The 18,105-nt window shown below is 37.7% G+C and overlaps 2 protein-coding genes and 1 long non-coding RNA gene across 5 annotated transcripts; 2 read left to right on the forward strand and 1 right to left on the reverse strand.

The window, feature by feature from the left end:
• Window positions 1–605: 605 nt before the first annotated feature.
• pirk (poor Imd response upon knock-in) lies at window positions 606–2,693 on the forward strand. Its single transcript, XM_022058489.2, has one exon. The coding sequence runs from the start codon at window positions 998–1,000 to the stop codon at window positions 1,706–1,708; it is 711 nt and encodes a 236-aa protein (XP_021914181.1). The 5' UTR covers window positions 606–997; the 3' UTR covers window positions 1,709–2,693.
• A 2,583-nt stretch (window positions 2,694–5,276) lies between these two features.
• LOC147873180 (uncharacterized) lies at window positions 5,277–17,381 on the forward strand. 3 transcript variants are annotated; one of them, XR_015536237.1, is made up of 4 exons: window positions 8,397–8,551; window positions 10,557–10,614; window positions 16,718–16,880; window positions 17,246–17,381. It is a non-coding gene; the product is annotated as an uncharacterized LOC147873180 (long non-coding RNA). The 3 variants fall into 3 exon arrangements; XR_015536238.1 differs by lacking the exon at window positions 17,246–17,381 and having other exon boundaries at window positions 16,718–17,221; XR_015536239.1 differs by lacking the exons at window positions 8,397–8,551; window positions 16,718–16,880; window positions 17,246–17,381 and adding an exon at window positions 5,277–7,576 and having other exon boundaries at window positions 10,557–10,658.
• On the reverse strand, window positions 12,087–17,380 carry LOC110827111 (uncharacterized). The gene is made up of 5 exons (XM_022058480.2): window positions 17,287–17,380; window positions 15,514–16,353; window positions 14,332–14,658; window positions 13,615–13,869; window positions 12,087–12,780 (listed from the first exon to the last, which is right to left on the reverse strand). Exons 1-5 carry the CDS (start codon window positions 17,363–17,365, stop codon window positions 12,206–12,208), a joined length of 2,076 nt encoding a protein of 691 aa, XP_021914172.2. The 5' UTR covers window positions 17,366–17,380; the 3' UTR covers window positions 12,087–12,205.
• Window positions 17,382–18,105: the final 724 nt, after the last annotated feature.

The following is an 18,105-nucleotide window of genomic DNA, read 5'->3' on the forward strand; positions in this document are numbered from 1 at the left end:
TTCATAGGGTATTCACGTGTCAACTTGTTAGTAAGTGTTTTTGTAGTTCAATGCCTAACATTTTCGCTAGAATTCTTACGGAAACGATGCGAACGTTGTCATGAGAACTGCAAATCTAAACTATACCCGTTATCACTTTCAGCCCAAATGAACATTTCTTTTTATTTTTTGGTATAATTAGTGTAAATTATATTACATAAAATTATATTACATAAAATTATATCATATACTAGAAGTATTTTATATCAATTATATTGGTGATGGTGGGTGAACGATACAGAAAATTGTCCAAATGAATAACATTGAGAGAGTCGGGGAAATTTGCTGTAGTTTCTTGTTTTCTGTTACAAATTGAAGGGGGCATCGACCTCGGCTTCGCATCCAGCAAGCTTAGAACGTGGCTATACGGTGATTTACAATGCATGAAAGTTACATTAAACTCATCACAAGACGTTTGTAATTCACAGAAAATTCATTCAACACCAGCAACTTATTCTCTTGCGACCTTCGGTGATGTGTGTGTTTTTATTTGTGGTGGGGAGGAGGGGGTTGTTGATAAGAATGGAGAATTGTCAAGGCCTCCTTCCGCTGTACGTGATATGTGGTCGGAAATGTTTGCATTACGTAAATTGAAAACGGTTCCAAGCACTGATCGAAGATGTATCTGCTACGTATTTCCGTTTCCACACAAACTTCTTATCAACAAACTAACCGTAATACTTCCACGTTAACGAAACTATCCTGAGGGCCTTTCCCCTCAGGAAACGTTTTATCGTCGGTTTAACCTCGCTGGCCATTATCGCCTTGGCGATAGAGTGAGTACCCCGCGTCCCGTCGCGTGCCGCGCGGGTGTTCCTGTCGGGGAACTACTGGAGCAGCGCCAGTCCGTACCTCTGTGCAACGGCGGTCGATGATATCAGTGAGCCCCAGCCGTTTTCGCTACCATTAGACAAGCAGCGGCCGCCTTCGACAGTTCTCTGACGGCTCCGGTACTAACATGGAGGATGAGTGCGAGAACACATCACAGACTTTCGTCGGCAATGCGAAGAAAATCGACTTGTCTATTAACAGCGGAGTCTTACGGGTTATTGGTAACAATAGTTTCGTGACTGTCACCAAAAACGTCGGCCAGATTATGATCATTGGCAACAAAGGACACGTGCAAGTGACTGAGAACACAGGCTTCATCGGTTATACTGGAAATAACGGATTGGTTGAAGTGGGCACAACGTCAAAAGGCATCGGACGAGTGGTCTACACTGGCAATGGAGGAAAGGTTAAACGAATGAAGACGAATGGAGTCATCGGAAAACGTGACGCAGAAAAAAGCAGTACCAAAAATCCACTTCCGCCAAAGCAAGAAGGACAACCGGCTAAAAAGACAGATGTGCAAAGTGAACTCAGAGTGAATAAGGTTGAAATGTGTATCAATTCAAAGTCAAAACAGGGCATTCATAAAGGAGTGACCAAGGAAAATATTAGTCCTGATAAGCTAAAAAGGACACCGATGCCTCAGGTAGGCACCTGTTATGAAGTGAAAAATGTCTGGCGGCAGGCATCCAGTAAAAGCGACGAACAGAAGAAGGCGAAGATTAAAACGATTAAAACGTCGCGTCGGAAAATCATTCAGGTGTCCAACTTATCGAACTTCGAACTCGAGAATTGGTGTTTGAACCTGGCAGCTGAACTTATTGCTTTGCATGATTAGTCGAGGAAAGTTGTCAGAAACTGTGATTTCTTTCTTCCTTAAAATGCGTGAAAGTTCCTAAATAAATGCACCTACCTTAATATATTCTGTTATACTGGTAGTGATCGAAATGCCAGCCTCGGTGTTTAACAGTATTAATGTTTCCAGAGATAATCTCTCGCCGTTGTTCCTAAATATTTCGTAAGTACAACTGTCCCGACTATGCGGCACAAAATGTTTGTGTGAGTATGGAACGGTAGGCTGATTGTATTTTTAAATGTACGATGGAACTTTGCTTTTCAAAAGAAACAGGGTATTTCACTCAGTATTAACAGAAAAGGACAGCTCACGTGTGACAGCGCTACCTCACTCTCAAATTTCAAACAATCAATTGCTGACTTTGTAAGCATATCAAAACAGTTTTTGTCTTTTGATAATGGTCTCCCTAATCAGTGCTCGGTTGACAGAACTAAGTACTCATTATATAACTTATTTATTTAATTTTGATTAAATAATTTATTCATAGCCAGTTTTCACAAATTTTAGTGACCTTTATTCAAATTCACTAAAAGATAATGATTTGCATTTAATTTCTTGGATTTGATATGTTTACAAATAGGCCTATAAATGCATTTTTATAAGTACCTGTAGTTAATTATTCTGGGTATTTCATTGTGTTCAATTTTATGAATGTGACATGTCTAAGTTAATGCTTTCATGAGAAGTACATCTTATGTGACTGATTTAATTTATTTACGGAATTATCCGTCCATAATTTTGTAGACTAAATAAGAGTCGTTTTCGAGAATTATAATAGTAATTAAACAGATTTCGGTGCTTTTGTTTGCGATAATAACTGCCCTCTGGAATAGAGGCTCTTTAAAATGTTAAACAATTTTCTCTTGTAATCACAGTTTGTACCCACCGAATTAATTGTTTTGTGTTCCCGTATTTTATGTGTAGTTTGAATGAACTTGCCAATATATCAGACTGACATTAAACTTTATTCATCAGCTACATTATTATATTAGTGTGGAACCTTCAAATGCCTCTAATTTCCTTCCATTATAATGTTCCTTATATTTCATTAGGGGAAAAATGGATAAGGATGGGACTTGTTAAAGTACTGGAGTTGCAGTCAATGAAGTCCAGGCGACATGTCAAATTACTGATATTACAAAAAAATCATTGCCAAGATCTTTATGTAGTCTCTTTTGATTGTACGAACTGAACTGAAGTGTGACCTATGTATGGTGACTGAGGAAAAGCTCTCGCCCTTCGTCTAAAAGACTTGTAGTCAACGTAGCCATCCTCGGGCGGGATTGAGCCCAGGTTACCCGAATGTGTTGCTTCCCCCCCCCCCCCCCCCCGCAGTAAGGAGTGAAAGGGGTGTGAGATTTAAAGCGGTCGCTGTCTGCAGTCCGCCAACCCCACTATCACCATCTTTGTCTGCAGTACCTCATGAAACAACTCACCCCACCTCATACTACCTGATTTGATCACACAAATAATATTTAATGAGTGAAGCTCCTCGTTATGTAATTTTCTCAATTCTCCTTCTCCGTAGAACCTAGTTCTCAAATAGCCTCAATTTGTGTTTTTAATTGCTAATGTTGAATTTGTTTCTCACATACGTGGGGACCAGGTTAGAGTCCGAACCATTAAAATGAATGGCGCTTGTGGCCACACTCTCTGATCACTAATGCCGGGTTTAAATGTGATTGTTTTTTTTCCTAGAATATCTGAAAAATCTGGAACATTTCTCTCAGTCTCAGTCCTGAGAGAACGAGACCATTGCCTTGAACTAGACTGTGGTCCACGCTTATTGCAGACAGAATGACACTAACCCAAGAGTGTGAAAACTTGTTTCTAAAGCAGTTAATGTAACGTTATGTTATCTAATCCTCGTTGATGTCTAATTTATACCGAATAGTTGTAACACTGGTCCCATAGAAATATCTTGAGTTCTTGTGTCTTATGAATGGCATTCTAAAAAGTTATTGATCGTCTTGTGATTCACCAGCAGATTAGTAGTGGATTAGAAACTGCACTGATTCGTATTGCATTAATGATGTATTAGTTGTAGGCTAAAGCCTTCCATTTATATGAACGTCACACATGATAACTCATAATTTTGACGGCTTAAATTACAAAATTCTTCTTAGATAAGTTTGAAGCATTCTACGAATCAAAATTTCGCAAATATGAGGCCAACTAGGGTGATCAAATCATTATAAAGTGATTAATGAACTGGAAACGATGTGGAACCAAGCGGTCGTGGCCATATTTAAGGTACTATTCCGGTATCTGCTTGAAGGGACTGAGAAAACCACGAAAAACATCAGCCAGGGTAACCGGTTTCCGGGCCGAGATACAAGCTAGGAGCTCCCGAATACTGAACATGAGTGCTAACTATTCGGTTGGACTGGATTCAGCTGGCTTACTGTTGGGTCTAATGGCGAGATCTTGTGAATATGGAAATGAACTTTCCGATGACAGTTTCCTACTTTTCCTTAAATTCAGCTCAGAGTAACCTGTCCCTGGGCATGTGGCCCGCATGGGACAAGAGAAATGCAAATAGGGGTTGATGGGAAAACTAGAAGTAAATAAACCACTGGAAAGACCTAGACGTAGGTGGGAGGATATTATTAAAATGGATATTGGAGAAATAGGATAGGTAGTATGGACTGGATTCATCTGGCTCAGGAACGGGGCCAGTGGCGGGCTCTTGTGAACACGGTAATGAATCTTCGGGTACCATAAAATGTTGGGAATTTCATGAGGGGCAGTGCGACTATTCGCTCCGCAGGAAGGATTCGGCTCCTTGGAAAAAATACGTACGTAGCCTGTCCCTGCTTTACGCTGATTCGAGCCATGAGGATGACCATACTTGGAGCTCGAGGCTGAACTCTCAGCCTTCTACACAAAGCAGGTTGGCTGACCATGGCTTTACGAGCGCACTGATCCAACATGACTGTTAATGGAAAGCAGGGAAGTAAATATGCAAACGCTTTGACGTCTGTATTAAATCGCAGGTGTTATTTGCGGGATCAGAACATAATGAATAAATCTGTTGCCATCAGCAATATAATGCTTCTAAAGAAACTTATTTTATAAACGTTATGTTTTTATTTCGTTCCCCTGTTTTCACAGTCTTCGGTAGTAGCTCTACGACTCGCAGAACATATGCGGACCGCAGAACTAGTTTTAAACAAACCTAGGTCTTTGACCATTTCATTATATTCGATTGTCAATTGAATAAACAGATGTTTAAAATACTGTAAAGCGGGAATAGGTTCTGCTTTAAAGACATTATCGCCCGCGGTATATCCGATTTCGCGGAAAACGAGTGTCTGCTACATCGATAATCCACTTCACATTTCTCTTACTAAACTTCAAACCTCAGCAACTGATACAGTATTGTTACACTATCTACGAAATAAGTGTTAGGCGAGGAAGCCCTTATGAGATGTGAGACAAACAACTCCGCTCATTTGTTGTGACGTAGGCGACCTCCGAGCGACGTTCTGTTTAGACAGCCGCTGCCTAGCGCCACCAATCAGACGTCGTGCCCCGGCTCTGAGTCGAATCAGGGTCATCTGCCATGCTTGTGTGACGAAAGTGGGGGAGGTAGACCGTCGTCAACTACTGTTTGTCGGTGTATGATCATTTCTCAAATACAAAATACGGTTCCTCAGAAAACCAAACCAATTTCTCTTCTGATTAAGGTCGACATGAGCAATATGGCGCCCGGACGTATCATCTTGCGAAGACCGGAATGTAGGTCAGGATAGCGGCTTCTGTGCTTGTCGTGGATGAGGCACCAGAGGATAGATCGAGGAGTACAAGAAGAATAAGAGGTCACCGACCTTTTCATGTGGCTCAGAGCACAAAACGGATCCGAAAAGTCGAACGAACTCGAAACGAGAACTGTTTTTAAACTTCCTGGTGGACAATGTATAGCGGTAAAATGTATCAGCATAAAGTGAGAAGTGCGTGGAATTCTTAGGGTCACCGGGAAGTAATAAGTGATGTGTCGTGTCTATCATGTCAAAGTTTTCTTACCTCTAAGACGCGATAGGGTGACTGCAGATTCAGAGGGCCACGTGCCGAAGAGAGAAAAAGTGAAAGAGGGGCGGAGGTAGTTAATTAATTGTATTATATTCTTTACCACATATTATTAGGGTAAAGAAAACAAGGAGAATGGATCGGCTGAAAATGTTGAAGACATGGGGAGATGAGAAATTAATACCTTTTAGTCACATCCTGAAGGGAAAAGACCAATTGGTACAAGTAGATATGAAAATATTCAAATGAATCTTAAACAGGGCGAATGTGTGGTGGACTGGATTCAGGTGGCTAAGGATAACATTCAGTGACGGATTCTTGTGAATATGGGAACGAACCTTCGAGTTCGATAAAGATCGGGGAATTTCCTGACCAATTGTGCATACGTCAACAAGAACTCTGCTCATTGGAGTTCTTTAACCTGTAGATTGTCCCGAATTCGTAGAGTGGAATTTTGTTTTGGGTTTTGCCATATCAAAATTACAAGATGTGCTTTTGCTGGCCCGCCCTTCATATTCGTTGAATTTGTTGATAGAACAGTGTACTGCCTTTCTTTTTCGTTACGTTGGTTTGATTAACGCAAAACAGTCGTGTTTAGGTGTGGCCATGTCTGCAATTTTTAACCCCTTGCAGTTTTAAGATTTATTTTTTTAGCTGTGGGTACCGGGGGTCTTTTCACGTGTGTAAAGCGGTTGGTGTATGAGTCTGACCATCTTCATCCAGTGCCGAGGTCTAGAATGTATGGCGCTTGACCTTCACTCCTCCTATGCTCCTTCATGGCGTGTTATAATGTTGCAGAGAGACAGGGGAACATAATTTTACCCTAACATTTGCAGCGTCATACTAACAGAGGAGGATTGTGTTTGAATGTTCATATTTATCTGACGTTATGAACCTCAAATAAAAGAATATTTATGATTTGAAGCCCACTGAGAAAGGTATTAGGACGTAATCCCACCTCATCGAACTCTTGTTAGGCCTACAAAATTCTTGTGAAGTGAGATTGTCCGGTCTCCTGTGGTGAGATGATCCTTCCATTAAAAGTAAAAACAAACGAGGTGTGGTTTCTCGCACGAATCTCATGTCATATGAACAAAAAAATGGTTCCTTTTACCGTGGCTCTCTGCTGTGTGCAGAGCATTGTCCGAGTCATTGAGGTGAGACGGATAAGACGAAACAGGACGAGACCAACGGGTAGAAAGCGTATCTCCTGCGTAAGTCACAATTAGCAACAAAAAAATTGGCCCTTTAGTGAAGTTGCGCCAAATCAGCTGCTCATTCTGATTATACCACAGGATCATTAGAAGTCACAGATTATCACATTGAATGTCTGGCTGTTCCAAATTTTTAATATTTTATTCCATAATACCATTCGGAGTAACGTATTGCTTGCATCTTCAAGATGAAGTGGTACTTTATTTTTCTTTGAGTTCTTCAGTTTTCTTTTCATAATTATCATTCCACTATTGCTCCTTACTCATCTATCATCACTTCATGAGGTGTGCGATGGCCTTGACAAAGCAGTACATTATCATAACCCCCGTCGAAGGTTATGGGCTTTATCTCTGACCTGGCACGTGACTGGTCTCAGAGTAAACGCAGTGCGGGTTATATTTCACTGATTATTTCCACATTAGAAAGTTTTTAAGTATTTGAAGTCTAAATTCAACCGGTGCCTTTTTGATAGGTTATCAGCAATCATTTCAAAATAAATGCCGAAGTCCATTAAATCAGTGTGTGTGTTTATAATGTCTTGAGATAAGTAGTATTTAACGTGCTAGACATAGTGGTCCAACAGAGGTTGTTTTTCAGTTATATAAAGTAAGAATACTGAGGCAACTATATAGTTTATACTAATGAGTTGATAATGCCTTTATTTGGGTTGCTAGTTTGATATATTTTTTGTAGAATTGTGCTTTATAAGCTTTAGATATTGAAACATTACAAATTCTGGCAGTTCAAAACAAAGGAATCCTTGCAGCTTTTTAAATGTAAAATTTCCATCATTCATATGTTCTGCTCTGTGATAAAGAATTGTATTAAAATTGTTCTTGGTGCCCAATGGAGTGGGTAACCAGGGTTTGAATTCGTAGTAGGGACATGGGAGTTTTTCTTCATAGTTTATTATTAAAATTAAATATAGTGTTCTGTGTCATGTGGGGCTGGCCAACAGGATACTCAATACAGCTTGTGTCATATCAACTGAAAAGAAGAAAATTAAAACAGTAGTCATCTTGAAATTTACAGTGAGATTAATTTATAGTTTATTAGAGAAATTTATTTTAGATTTCTGTACATTATTATGCATGATTTTCTTGTCTGTAGCTTTCACAACTGTAAAAATTGGCCAACCCTGCTCAAGAACATCAGAAAACAAACTTTATTTCACTTGTACATATAATATATACAGTCTGAATTGCTTTATAAATTAATTTTCATGGCTTATTGTCACTGAAACAAATTAACCTATATTCTTCCTTAAGTGTTTACTAAGATGATTGTAACTAATAACAGTGACAGAGAATGTGGTTAATGGTCAGCTGGGTTGTTGCAATGAGCAGCCTTCTGGTTCTATGCCAATGTTCTGAAGGGACATGCAGCTTTCATCTTCAGGACTGAAGTGAGGGGGATTAGGGGATTGATGGATTATATGGTACTAGGTAGAAGATTAGGCCTCACATCTACCCTGAAGATGGCTGAAACAATGGTATGCAACAAAATGACTACATGGTGCAACAACCCAGAAGACCATCACCATCAAAGTTTACAGTGCTATGAAAACTACAAATTCGAAAGGTCAGAATTGCTTACATTTACTCATATTTCAGTTAACACTATTCATTGCATCAACAATTATAACTCGTAATCTAAATCACCCCATTTTTTCAAAAAGAAGTGTCACTGCCCATGTGTTTCTCTATACTGTATACAGATTTCATGTAAGCACATGCACTAACTTAAGACTTGCAAGTCAAATTAAATTCAGTAAGTGAAGTATTATGAACATAATTATGGAATGAATGTATTATATTGCTTAAAAATACTGTCACATTATTTCAAGACCTAAATTAGTTTTTGTCCACAAGAAAAACCTATATTGTTAAATGCCTGTAAAATGACTTCAAATAAGAACCATGCTCTTGCAAAATACTTTTTTGTAGAATGAAGATTTCTGTGTTTCAAGGAAACTTTCACTTATTATTCTTCCGCACAATCTATATATTGGAACCTTTACCTTCCGAGTTGTCATTCTTTACCCTGAGACATATTCCTTTTCTTCACAATTGAGAAACACAACATTTAGATTAAATCAGTGTAATCCACCTTTTTTCATTCTCTCAGGCCATGAAGCACCTCCTGTCATAATTTTTGAAAACTAATATCCAGTTTTCATTATCTTTAATGATGTTTATTCAGAAATAACAAATATAAATTTTATTAAAATGTGTACATATTAATATAGAGTTACAGATTATTTTACATTTTTTTCCTGCAGCAGCTTGCATCTAAAATAATTTTTACTTAAAACACTTGCATCTTGTGGTAGGGATTTTAGTCGATAGCATGCGTCACACTTATACATAAAGCAGCAGACGAGATAACAAACACAACTTTCTTCTCAAATCCTTTGGTGTAAAGAAAATACAAGATGTTGTAATAACCGGAAACAAACAATTTTGTCACCCTAGTTATGAGTGACCTTGAGATGACAGTTGGACCACACTGCTCTAAGTTGCATTCACTAACTCAGTGGTATTCAACCTTTTTTGTTCGCGTACCCCCAGATATAATTTCTCTTCAACTTTGTACCCCCAAAGTTGTTGGTGTATAATTCAAGTTATACATAGTATATAATCTACATCTAAAATAAATTAAATAAATTACATTACTGATTATTCAGTGTTTATCATAACATATTTTTTTTAAATTTCACATGCCCCTAAGATGTCTTCACGTACCCCAGGTTGAATACCACTGCTCTAACTGATGATGATCTTTCACTCACCATCACCTACTAACACTTCCAGAAATTCTACTGCATTTCTTGTCCTAACTCGCAGAACCTTCTACTTAACCTTCTAATATTCTTAAACTGCAAAACCAATCCTGTACATCCTGACTCATAATATTGTCACAATAATTCTTTCCCCTCGTCCAAGGAGTCCTACCGAATGTCTATAGATCGAGCCAACAAAAAGTTGGAACCTGCAGTGCTCAGGCACTTGAAGAACGGGTCATTCCCAGTATAATTCTTTCCCACCTTGTTTTTAGTACACCAGTATGTGGAGCCATGCCATAAATTAGGTAATTAGTTGCTGGTATCTCACTGTAGAGGCCAGGGTTCAGACCCAGGTCAGTCCATGTAGGATTTGTGGTGGAAAAAGTGACACTGGGACAGGTTCTTCTCCAAGTCCTTCAGTTTTTCCTTGTCAGTATCATTCCATATTCACTCATATATCATCTAGGGGATGTACAGAGTTCTTACCCCATTGCAACAACAATACCAACATGTCATGCCTTCTACAATGATAAACAAAACTTAAACCATCCTTGTCTAACTACATCATTCGTCATTGAATCATCACCATTCCCAGAACCTGATCCATGTCCATCTATAATTAGTTCCACTACCTTCATTTGATTTGTACTGAATGGGTGGTACACATCCGACACTGAATGCAGTAGTTGGGAATTGACCTATGCTATTGATGCCATTGCCTTTCCACACCCTTTTCTCTAAAAGTTCAACTGCCTGATTAGAATACAAAACAAAATAGATTTATTTTTTTCATTCTTTCAGTTCATGGTGTGGATGGACTATCAGGTATTCTGTCAGTGTCTCTTCAATCATCATTCTGGTAAGTGATCAAATCTTACACCCAGCTACTTTTATAAATAGTTTTAGTTACCAGATCAGAGAAATCTAACATAACTCAAACGTAACACTTCATGTGTTTCTACAGTATGATTTTGTGAGGCAGAATGCAATCTCTGATTGATTTTTTACCCAGAAATAGTCAGTCTGTAACAGCATTTAACACATACATGGTCACGGCAATCTCATTTTCTGTTTTAGAATGGGCCAAGACTACAGTGTAAAGTTGCATTCTAAGAATCCTTGTTTGACATACAGATAGGGCTAATATAACAATTTGTGCAGTGAGAACTACTTATTAGAAAATAAGTTTGTGAAGAAATTGTAGCAGATAGAAATACTGCAATGTGCTTAACATCAAATCTCACCTATCATCTTAGTTTATTTAACTACACTTTCAATAACTCAGACTATATAGTGTCAAATGAGAGGATGAATAATGAATCGGAAAGGATGTGGGAGTAAGTGGTCATGACATAATTTAAGATTATATCCCAACATTTGTCTGAAGGGACCGAGGAAACCCATGAAAAACACTCAGGATAGTCAGCCTCTGTCCTGAGATTTGAACCTAGGACCTCCTGTATATGAAGCAGGAGTGCTTACTACTCAACCATGATGTATGGTTTCTCTCTTGGATTTTACATGGAAAGATTGATGGAAACAATGTCAAGATGATGTTTGTGTTCCTCTGCCCCTTGTCTCGTCAGTGTAAGATACGTGTAACACGAATGCTAAGCCCTTCCCGATTTTGCCATCCTTTAACCTTGAGAAAGAAGTAGAGATCTGAAATGCTGAGGTTAATAAAATTATGTAATCATATGTAATAATGAAAACAGCATTAGGATGCGAGCATTTTTCTCAGTGCATATGTACTTATTATAGTGAAAAACAATGAACAATCCACTCATGACAACGGCTTCCTCTTTGTAACATATATTTCTGACTGTGGTATTAGATAATGCTAGTGTGTGCAAAGTTCTTGTTATTGGCAGTAAAAGTACCACTGGATTTCTTCTTCTCTTCCTTCTCTCTTTTGGTTGCCATTTCATAGTCTTTTTTGGTAACCTTTCCCCCTCTATCCTTTGCACGTGTTCGTACCAAATCAGTTGTCTTTTCTCTAGCTCCTCAATTATATCTCGGTCCACCCTCATGATTTCTCTAATCCTTTCATTTCTCTCTCTCTCTCTTCTGGATATTCCAGCCGCTCTTCTTAGTAAATCCATTTCCATTATTCTCAACTTATTTTTTTTTTGTTCTGAGAGTTGCCAAATTTCTGCTCCATAAAGAGCCACGCTTTGTACCATCGTTTTATATATTCCGAAGCTTATTTTTATTAGGATTTTTTTAGCATTTTAGTTTTTTCCGACGGATGAGGAGCTGGCCCACCGCATCAACCCCCAACCTGGAGGACCAGGTGATTGGATTTTCCATACATAAATAATAATAGCAGGATTCCACAGTGTGCTTTCATTTCTCACCTAATGTAATTTGCATATAAAATACAAACATTGCTTTCTCGTAACTGTTTGAGTTCACTGCATTACCACTATTGACAACAAGAGGCCTGTAAATCAATCACAAAAATCAATATCTTCTAATAGAACATATTTCTTTAAGGTTAAAGGAAAATACAAAGAAGCGATCTTTTCGCAAACTCTCTCTCCCATTTGCGCTCTGATTACCAATCGACATAGTTCAGTTAGTCTCATTGGATTAAATTTCATATAGGTTAGCCAATCCCGTAAATTATCCATTGACAGTGCCTTTGATTTTGGCGGTGGTTGGAGATCAGGAGTACAATGTTGAAGATCAAAACCAGCATAAACTATCATCTGAGCCAAACGGAAGTTGTTTCGTTTTCTAGCCAGACAAAGGTTGTCTACTACACATGATCCTACATCACAGAGGTTCACGTCAGTTCCATGGCGAATCAGAAGCGCTGCTGCTCTATCTTTCTCCAAGAGAATTGCTCTAAATAATGGAGTGTCACCACCGGTACATGTCTGCACATTCAAAACTGCTCCATATGATCGCAAGATATGGAACATTGACTCAAAAGTAGAGTACTTTGATTCACGGATGAATTCCACTGCCTCATGCAATGGCATGCTTCCAGTTAAAGCATTTGGATAATTTACAGCTGCACCTGTGGAAAATATTTAATAATCAAATGTGTGAAAAATTACAATATATCTGAAGAAATTAATGAATAACTATGCCAATGCCTCTGTGATATGAGGGCATGTATACTGGAGACTGTCTTCACTTCAAGTAAATGTGACATATTATAAAGAACAAAATGGTCCACATTTACAGTAAAAATGGTTAGTGCTGAATTTTTATACAATTTCAGATATTTTAAAGGAATTGATTTTTGTATTAAAAGTTTAATTTACAGAATTAAATAACTATAGTTTTGAATTTAATCTTTGTAGCCTCAAACCATCTAATAAATAATTCATACAACTGAGAGGAAAACAATAAACAAATAAATAACCATGAAAATATGCAAAAGTTAGTGAAGTTATGCTAGGAACAAATAAATAATTAAAAAAAGGGAATGCAATGGACACGTGATGAAGGGTGAAAACTGTAACAATAGGCTAAGTGGAACTAAAATAAAATTGAGATCAATATGATAGGCAAAGAGAGATGCAAGAATCCAGTAAAAAATTATGAGGATAAATGAAAGAATGCTGAACAGGAGTGTTTATGGGAGGACAAGGATGAATGGAAAAGGCTGTGTAACAGAATGCAGAAGACTAATGGAGAAAAATAAGTCTCAAATAAAAAATGCATAAGCAAGTGTTTCTGGATATAAATTGTTTGAAGTGGGTGATAAATATTTGCCAAAACTCAGAACTTTGTAATTTCTTGACACCACAAAATAGTAGCTACCTTAAAATGAAAATTATTAAAAGTGGTAGGAAGAGGTTTTAAATATGCAAATAAACATAATAATTTTTCATTAAGAATATACCATTCCTAAGCAAGAGTTCTGCAAGTTGGCACACCCCTGTCCTAGCAGCAACAATCAGGGGTGAATCACCATTGTCATCACGCAAATTCACAATTGATCCAGCTTTCAGAAGCAGTTCAGCCATTTCAATATGCCTGTGCATGATGGCATAATGAAGAAGGAAATGAGACTGAGTTATCTTAGCACCAGCATCCAATAACATCTGGACCATGGGCACCACCTTCTGCCACACTGCTTCACAGAGTGGAGTATAACCTGAAATAAAATCATTCATGTTTGTCTTATGGGCAGTTTGTTCAATCAAGATACAAATCTGCACTATATAAAACGATTTCATGCGTTTAGATTTGCTTGCCCTCTATTTAAATGGCAGCAGACCTCATGGAAAGCATTCCAAATAACGTACAATGTAGCATGACTTATTTTATATTTTTTCTTCTGTAACAACATATTTTTGATGGAAGGATATGAAGATCCAAAGGGAAAAAGAAAAGGAAGAAATGTGGAGAGGATTGATGATAGTAGTGACAAGTGAAAGAAACAGGAAAGGAGTATGGGAGAAAGAAGATCAGGAAATAAAATTGTGAAAGGGAAAAAGGAAAATTACAAAGTGGGTCAGAAAGAAGGAATTCCTCTTTGAATTTAACTGGGATTTTTATATTAGTATATTATTTACTTTTGATAGTCAAAACAGTTTAACAGATAATGGAATCATACCATGAATTTCCTCAATATTAACTTTGGCCCCATGCTTGATAAGAAGTGCAACAACATCATCATGTCCTCGTAATACAGCAAGTATCAGTGGTGTACGATCAGATGCATCTAAGGAGTCAATGTTTGCACCACCATCCAACAACATTCTGACAGTATCGATAAAACCTCGTGTTGCAGCAATGTGTAATGCAGAAGTCTTATCACTTGTTTTACGATTAACTTCGACACCTGCAGTGAGTAGCATTTTTACAACTGTATAATGGTCCCGAGCAGCAGCAAGATGAAGAGGGGTCAGGTTATCAGAATCCCCAATATCCAATCGACATCCTGCAGGAATAGATCACATAATGTAAATATGAAATATTCTTGTTGTATGTGGATTGTGGTTTTCGGGGTTACTATGCCTTCTTGTTTTACCAACATTCCTCAAAAATGTTACATACAGAACTGCATGGCATCACAACCTAAAAGACCAGAGTCCACATTTGCACTGCCATAAAACTTCAAATCTCAATATTCTTGGTCTATTTTACCAACACTACACATTCTACTAGAAATTAAAATAAAAATGTTATTGAATTCTCAATTTTATTATCTTACAGTACATATTTTAATGTAAACTAACATAAAATCTGCCATTAATCTATTTAATGATGAAAGTTAAAATGTTAATACCTGTCACTACTGCTTTTTCTTTGCATCAGGAATGTACAGTACAGAGAAGGGTATAACTGGGCAATTATAAATGTAACAGGACTGTTTCTGACCTGCTAGAAGTTCCAAAAAGTAGCAAAGGACATGCTGGTCACTGAAGACTTCAAATATAGAACCTAGGTTGCTGGTGAATCACTGATTCAAAACAATCATGCCATTATGGTTGCTCCACATATAACCAGCTCAATTATAATGTAAGAACAGTACAAACTGAAAGTATTTTCTAAACAATCCATTATATTCATGGTATTATGATTTCATTTTCATGGTGACTGAATGCAATGAAGTATTGTTGGGTGGGATCGCCTGAGAAAACTTCACTGCATTTATTCTCCAATTCAATCGACATCAAGCATACTCATAAAACAGTGATAACATTTTTTCATTATCTGAATACATGTTTGATGATCAGAACAAATTATAAACTCAGATTTATTAAATGTCATACCAAATGAAACATATGACTACCTGCTGCTGTTAACAAATGTAAGGCATCCACATGCCCTTGTTCTGCAGCATAATGCACAGCACATCTCCCATAAACATCCTGATGGTTCACGTCACAGTGCTGGGGCAACTGGAGAAGAGAACTGGTGCGATCCAGGATGTCAGCATACCAGCGATAGAGGGAAGCCCATGAATCATCCTCTTCTCCCCCCTCACTACTCTTTCCCTTGTCTTCAACCTCAACATCCCATTCCAGCCTATCCATTCCATCAGGTGTCCGATCATCATTAAGAGCGCTCGCAGATATTTCATTACTCTGCACTCCAACACAAGAACTAGCACATTCATTCATGTCCTGATTCCAGTTCTCATCGAATGTATGCTTTAAATTCTCTTCCTCCTTACTATTTGGGGAATGGAGTGCACTCCTATCTTTGTGAACCACAATAAAATAACCCAAATTTTGTGTTTTGCTTGAAGGATTACTTAAATCCATCATTGTAGAGTCTAATCCCAAATCAGAGGTAAGGTCAAGAGAACCCTGTTTTCTCGCAACTTCACTGTTCACATCCTGGCAAGCAGCACCAATATTAGTTGTTTTACTTGATAAATTATCCTTATGCCCAAATGCACCTGCATGTTTTCTTGAACTATTAGTGTGAGGGTAGTCATGCCTGTTCTTCTTACTCCTGTACTTTAAATGATGATGATTTCCCTGCTCTTGTTTATAGAAGTTTTCAGAAAGAGCAGCAGGGACATTAGCTGCATCTAGTAATATTTGTAAAATGGCCATGTTCCCCATTTGTGCTGCTGTTCCAAGAGGTGTCCTTCCTGATGAGCATACAATATTTACGTTTGCCCCTGGAAGGGAATTTGTAAACATAAACAGAAAATAGTGTAGAATAATCTACAAGTAGATCACTACATTTCTGTAGCTGGAATGTGCTCCTGTCTTCTGGTGAGGATTGACTATTCACATGGGTCTGCTAGAGAGGGTTAATTCCAATCTAGTGATTGAGCCTAGATATAAAAATAAAGTGTACTAGCAGTCTAGCACCAAGCTCCAGGTTGAAAGAAAAGGACATGAATCATAATATGAGGTATATAATCCTTTTCAAAAGAAGCAATAACAAGTGCTTTAAAAACTGAGTTTTTATTTTCCAACTTCAAATTTTAAAATCTGAAATTAAATTTTCATTATTTTATTATTTTCCTCTGTCATTAGGATTCTACATCAACTGTGACAAGTAAACAATAGCCACTTCCTAACTTGTCAATATTTCAAAGCTGGTGGAAGTGTAAAACTATACTCTATGTAGTTTAAGAGTCGTCACTTACTACAAGTACCTAAAAGTCAGAGCTCATCAACTGCTCTCATATCTGAATACGTAAGTGATTATGCTCATTTGCCGTCTTCAGTTTTAATTTAATTCCTAACAATTGATACGGAAGTTTTAATACTGGTGCAAACAATTTTGCATTCTGACTTATACACTTCCTTCTTTTATAAGTTTATTGAGAGGTGTCATCCCTATCTTGTTTTTGCAGGGGGGTTCACCTCCCTCCCCCTTAGGATATGCTGCCTATGTTTGGCATCACTGCTTTTAAAATATGCCTGGGTGGTCCAAAGGCACTTGACTTCAGCCTTTCTTTTACCAAAAGCAGTAAAACAAATCTATCCCAAATACACAAATATGACAAATGCTTCCCACAGTGCTCACAATTTCAGGTGCTGAAATCTGTTAAGTTACAGGTGGTTGAGTTTGGAAAAACTTTTTATGATGAACTACTTACCTTGGGCCAAAAGGCAGTTTACACAATTTGTGTCTCCTCTTGAAACTGCAGTAAAGAGCTGTTCTTCGAGTGAATCCATTATTCACCAGTCAACCTGAGTAAGTAATATTCAACTTAACACTACATAACTCAATACCTTTCATGGCAATGGATATATCAGTATTAATTCGAATATAAAATCTGATATTCATATATTACACACTAGTGGAAAAGATCCACTGAAATTCAACTAATTTCATGCTCCCTTTCTTCTTTTTCTTTTCCTCACCTTTATCTCCTTTAGAAGTAACTGTAAGACTCTGCATGGGTAGGCTACTTGTAACGTTCTACCATCTGACTTTATTATTGAACAGCTTGGTCAGTCATGCACAACATATATTCATAAACAGTAATCTATTATATTTAAACTGAAGCTGATGAGCACATCACAGCTGTCTCTAGCTGGGGCTCATTTCCCAGTTCAAAAACATGAGATTAGTAAAGGGAGGAGACATTTCTTCAAGTAAGTGAAGATACATACAAACTCACCAGTGAAATATTGAAGACACTTATTAAAAATGTGATGGTACTAAGTATTTTGACTGTTGTCACAGCATCAATATTAATGACTAAAAGTGTTATGAGGTACATGGACATGATAATGCTTTACACCATTTCTTACAAACAGAAGGTAAGTCGATATGATGAAATCTCCTAATATATATCATATGGGATTCATGTATATCTGTCCATTTATTCCATTGTAAGTTTACTGCGCTACATTTCTGTATAAAGGTTTTTCATTATATTTTGGTTTGAAGATTTCAAAGACTGCTATAT

The sequence above is a fragment of the Zootermopsis nevadensis genome, unplaced genomic scaffold, assembly GCF_977971745.1.
Source record: "Zootermopsis nevadensis isolate Lab colony 2312 unplaced genomic scaffold, Znev_1.0 Znev_ptg000021l, whole genome shotgun sequence".
Taxonomy (NCBI): Eukaryota; Metazoa; Arthropoda; class Insecta; order Blattodea; family Termopsidae; genus Zootermopsis; species Zootermopsis nevadensis.

What these genes read in the sequence shown, in the direction of transcription:
- pirk (XM_022058489.2), top strand. Translation starts at nt 998, where the DNA reads ATGGAGGATGAGTGCGAGAACACATCACAGACTTTCGTCGGCAATGCG.
- LOC110827111 (XM_022058480.2), bottom strand. Translation starts at nt 17,365, where the DNA reads ATGGATTCACTCGAAGAACAGCTCTTTACTGCAGTTTCAAGAGGAGAC. An exon ending in ACATTTGTTAACAGCAGCAG is followed by an intron (nt 14,659 to 15,513) that starts GTAGTCATATGT and finishes CTATTCCTGCAG; the next exon opens with GATGTCGATTGGATATTGGG. An exon ending in TAATATTGAGGAAATTCATG is followed by an intron (nt 13,870 to 14,331) that starts GTATGATTCCAT and finishes ATTTTATTTCAG; the next exon opens with GTTATACTCCACTCTGTGAA.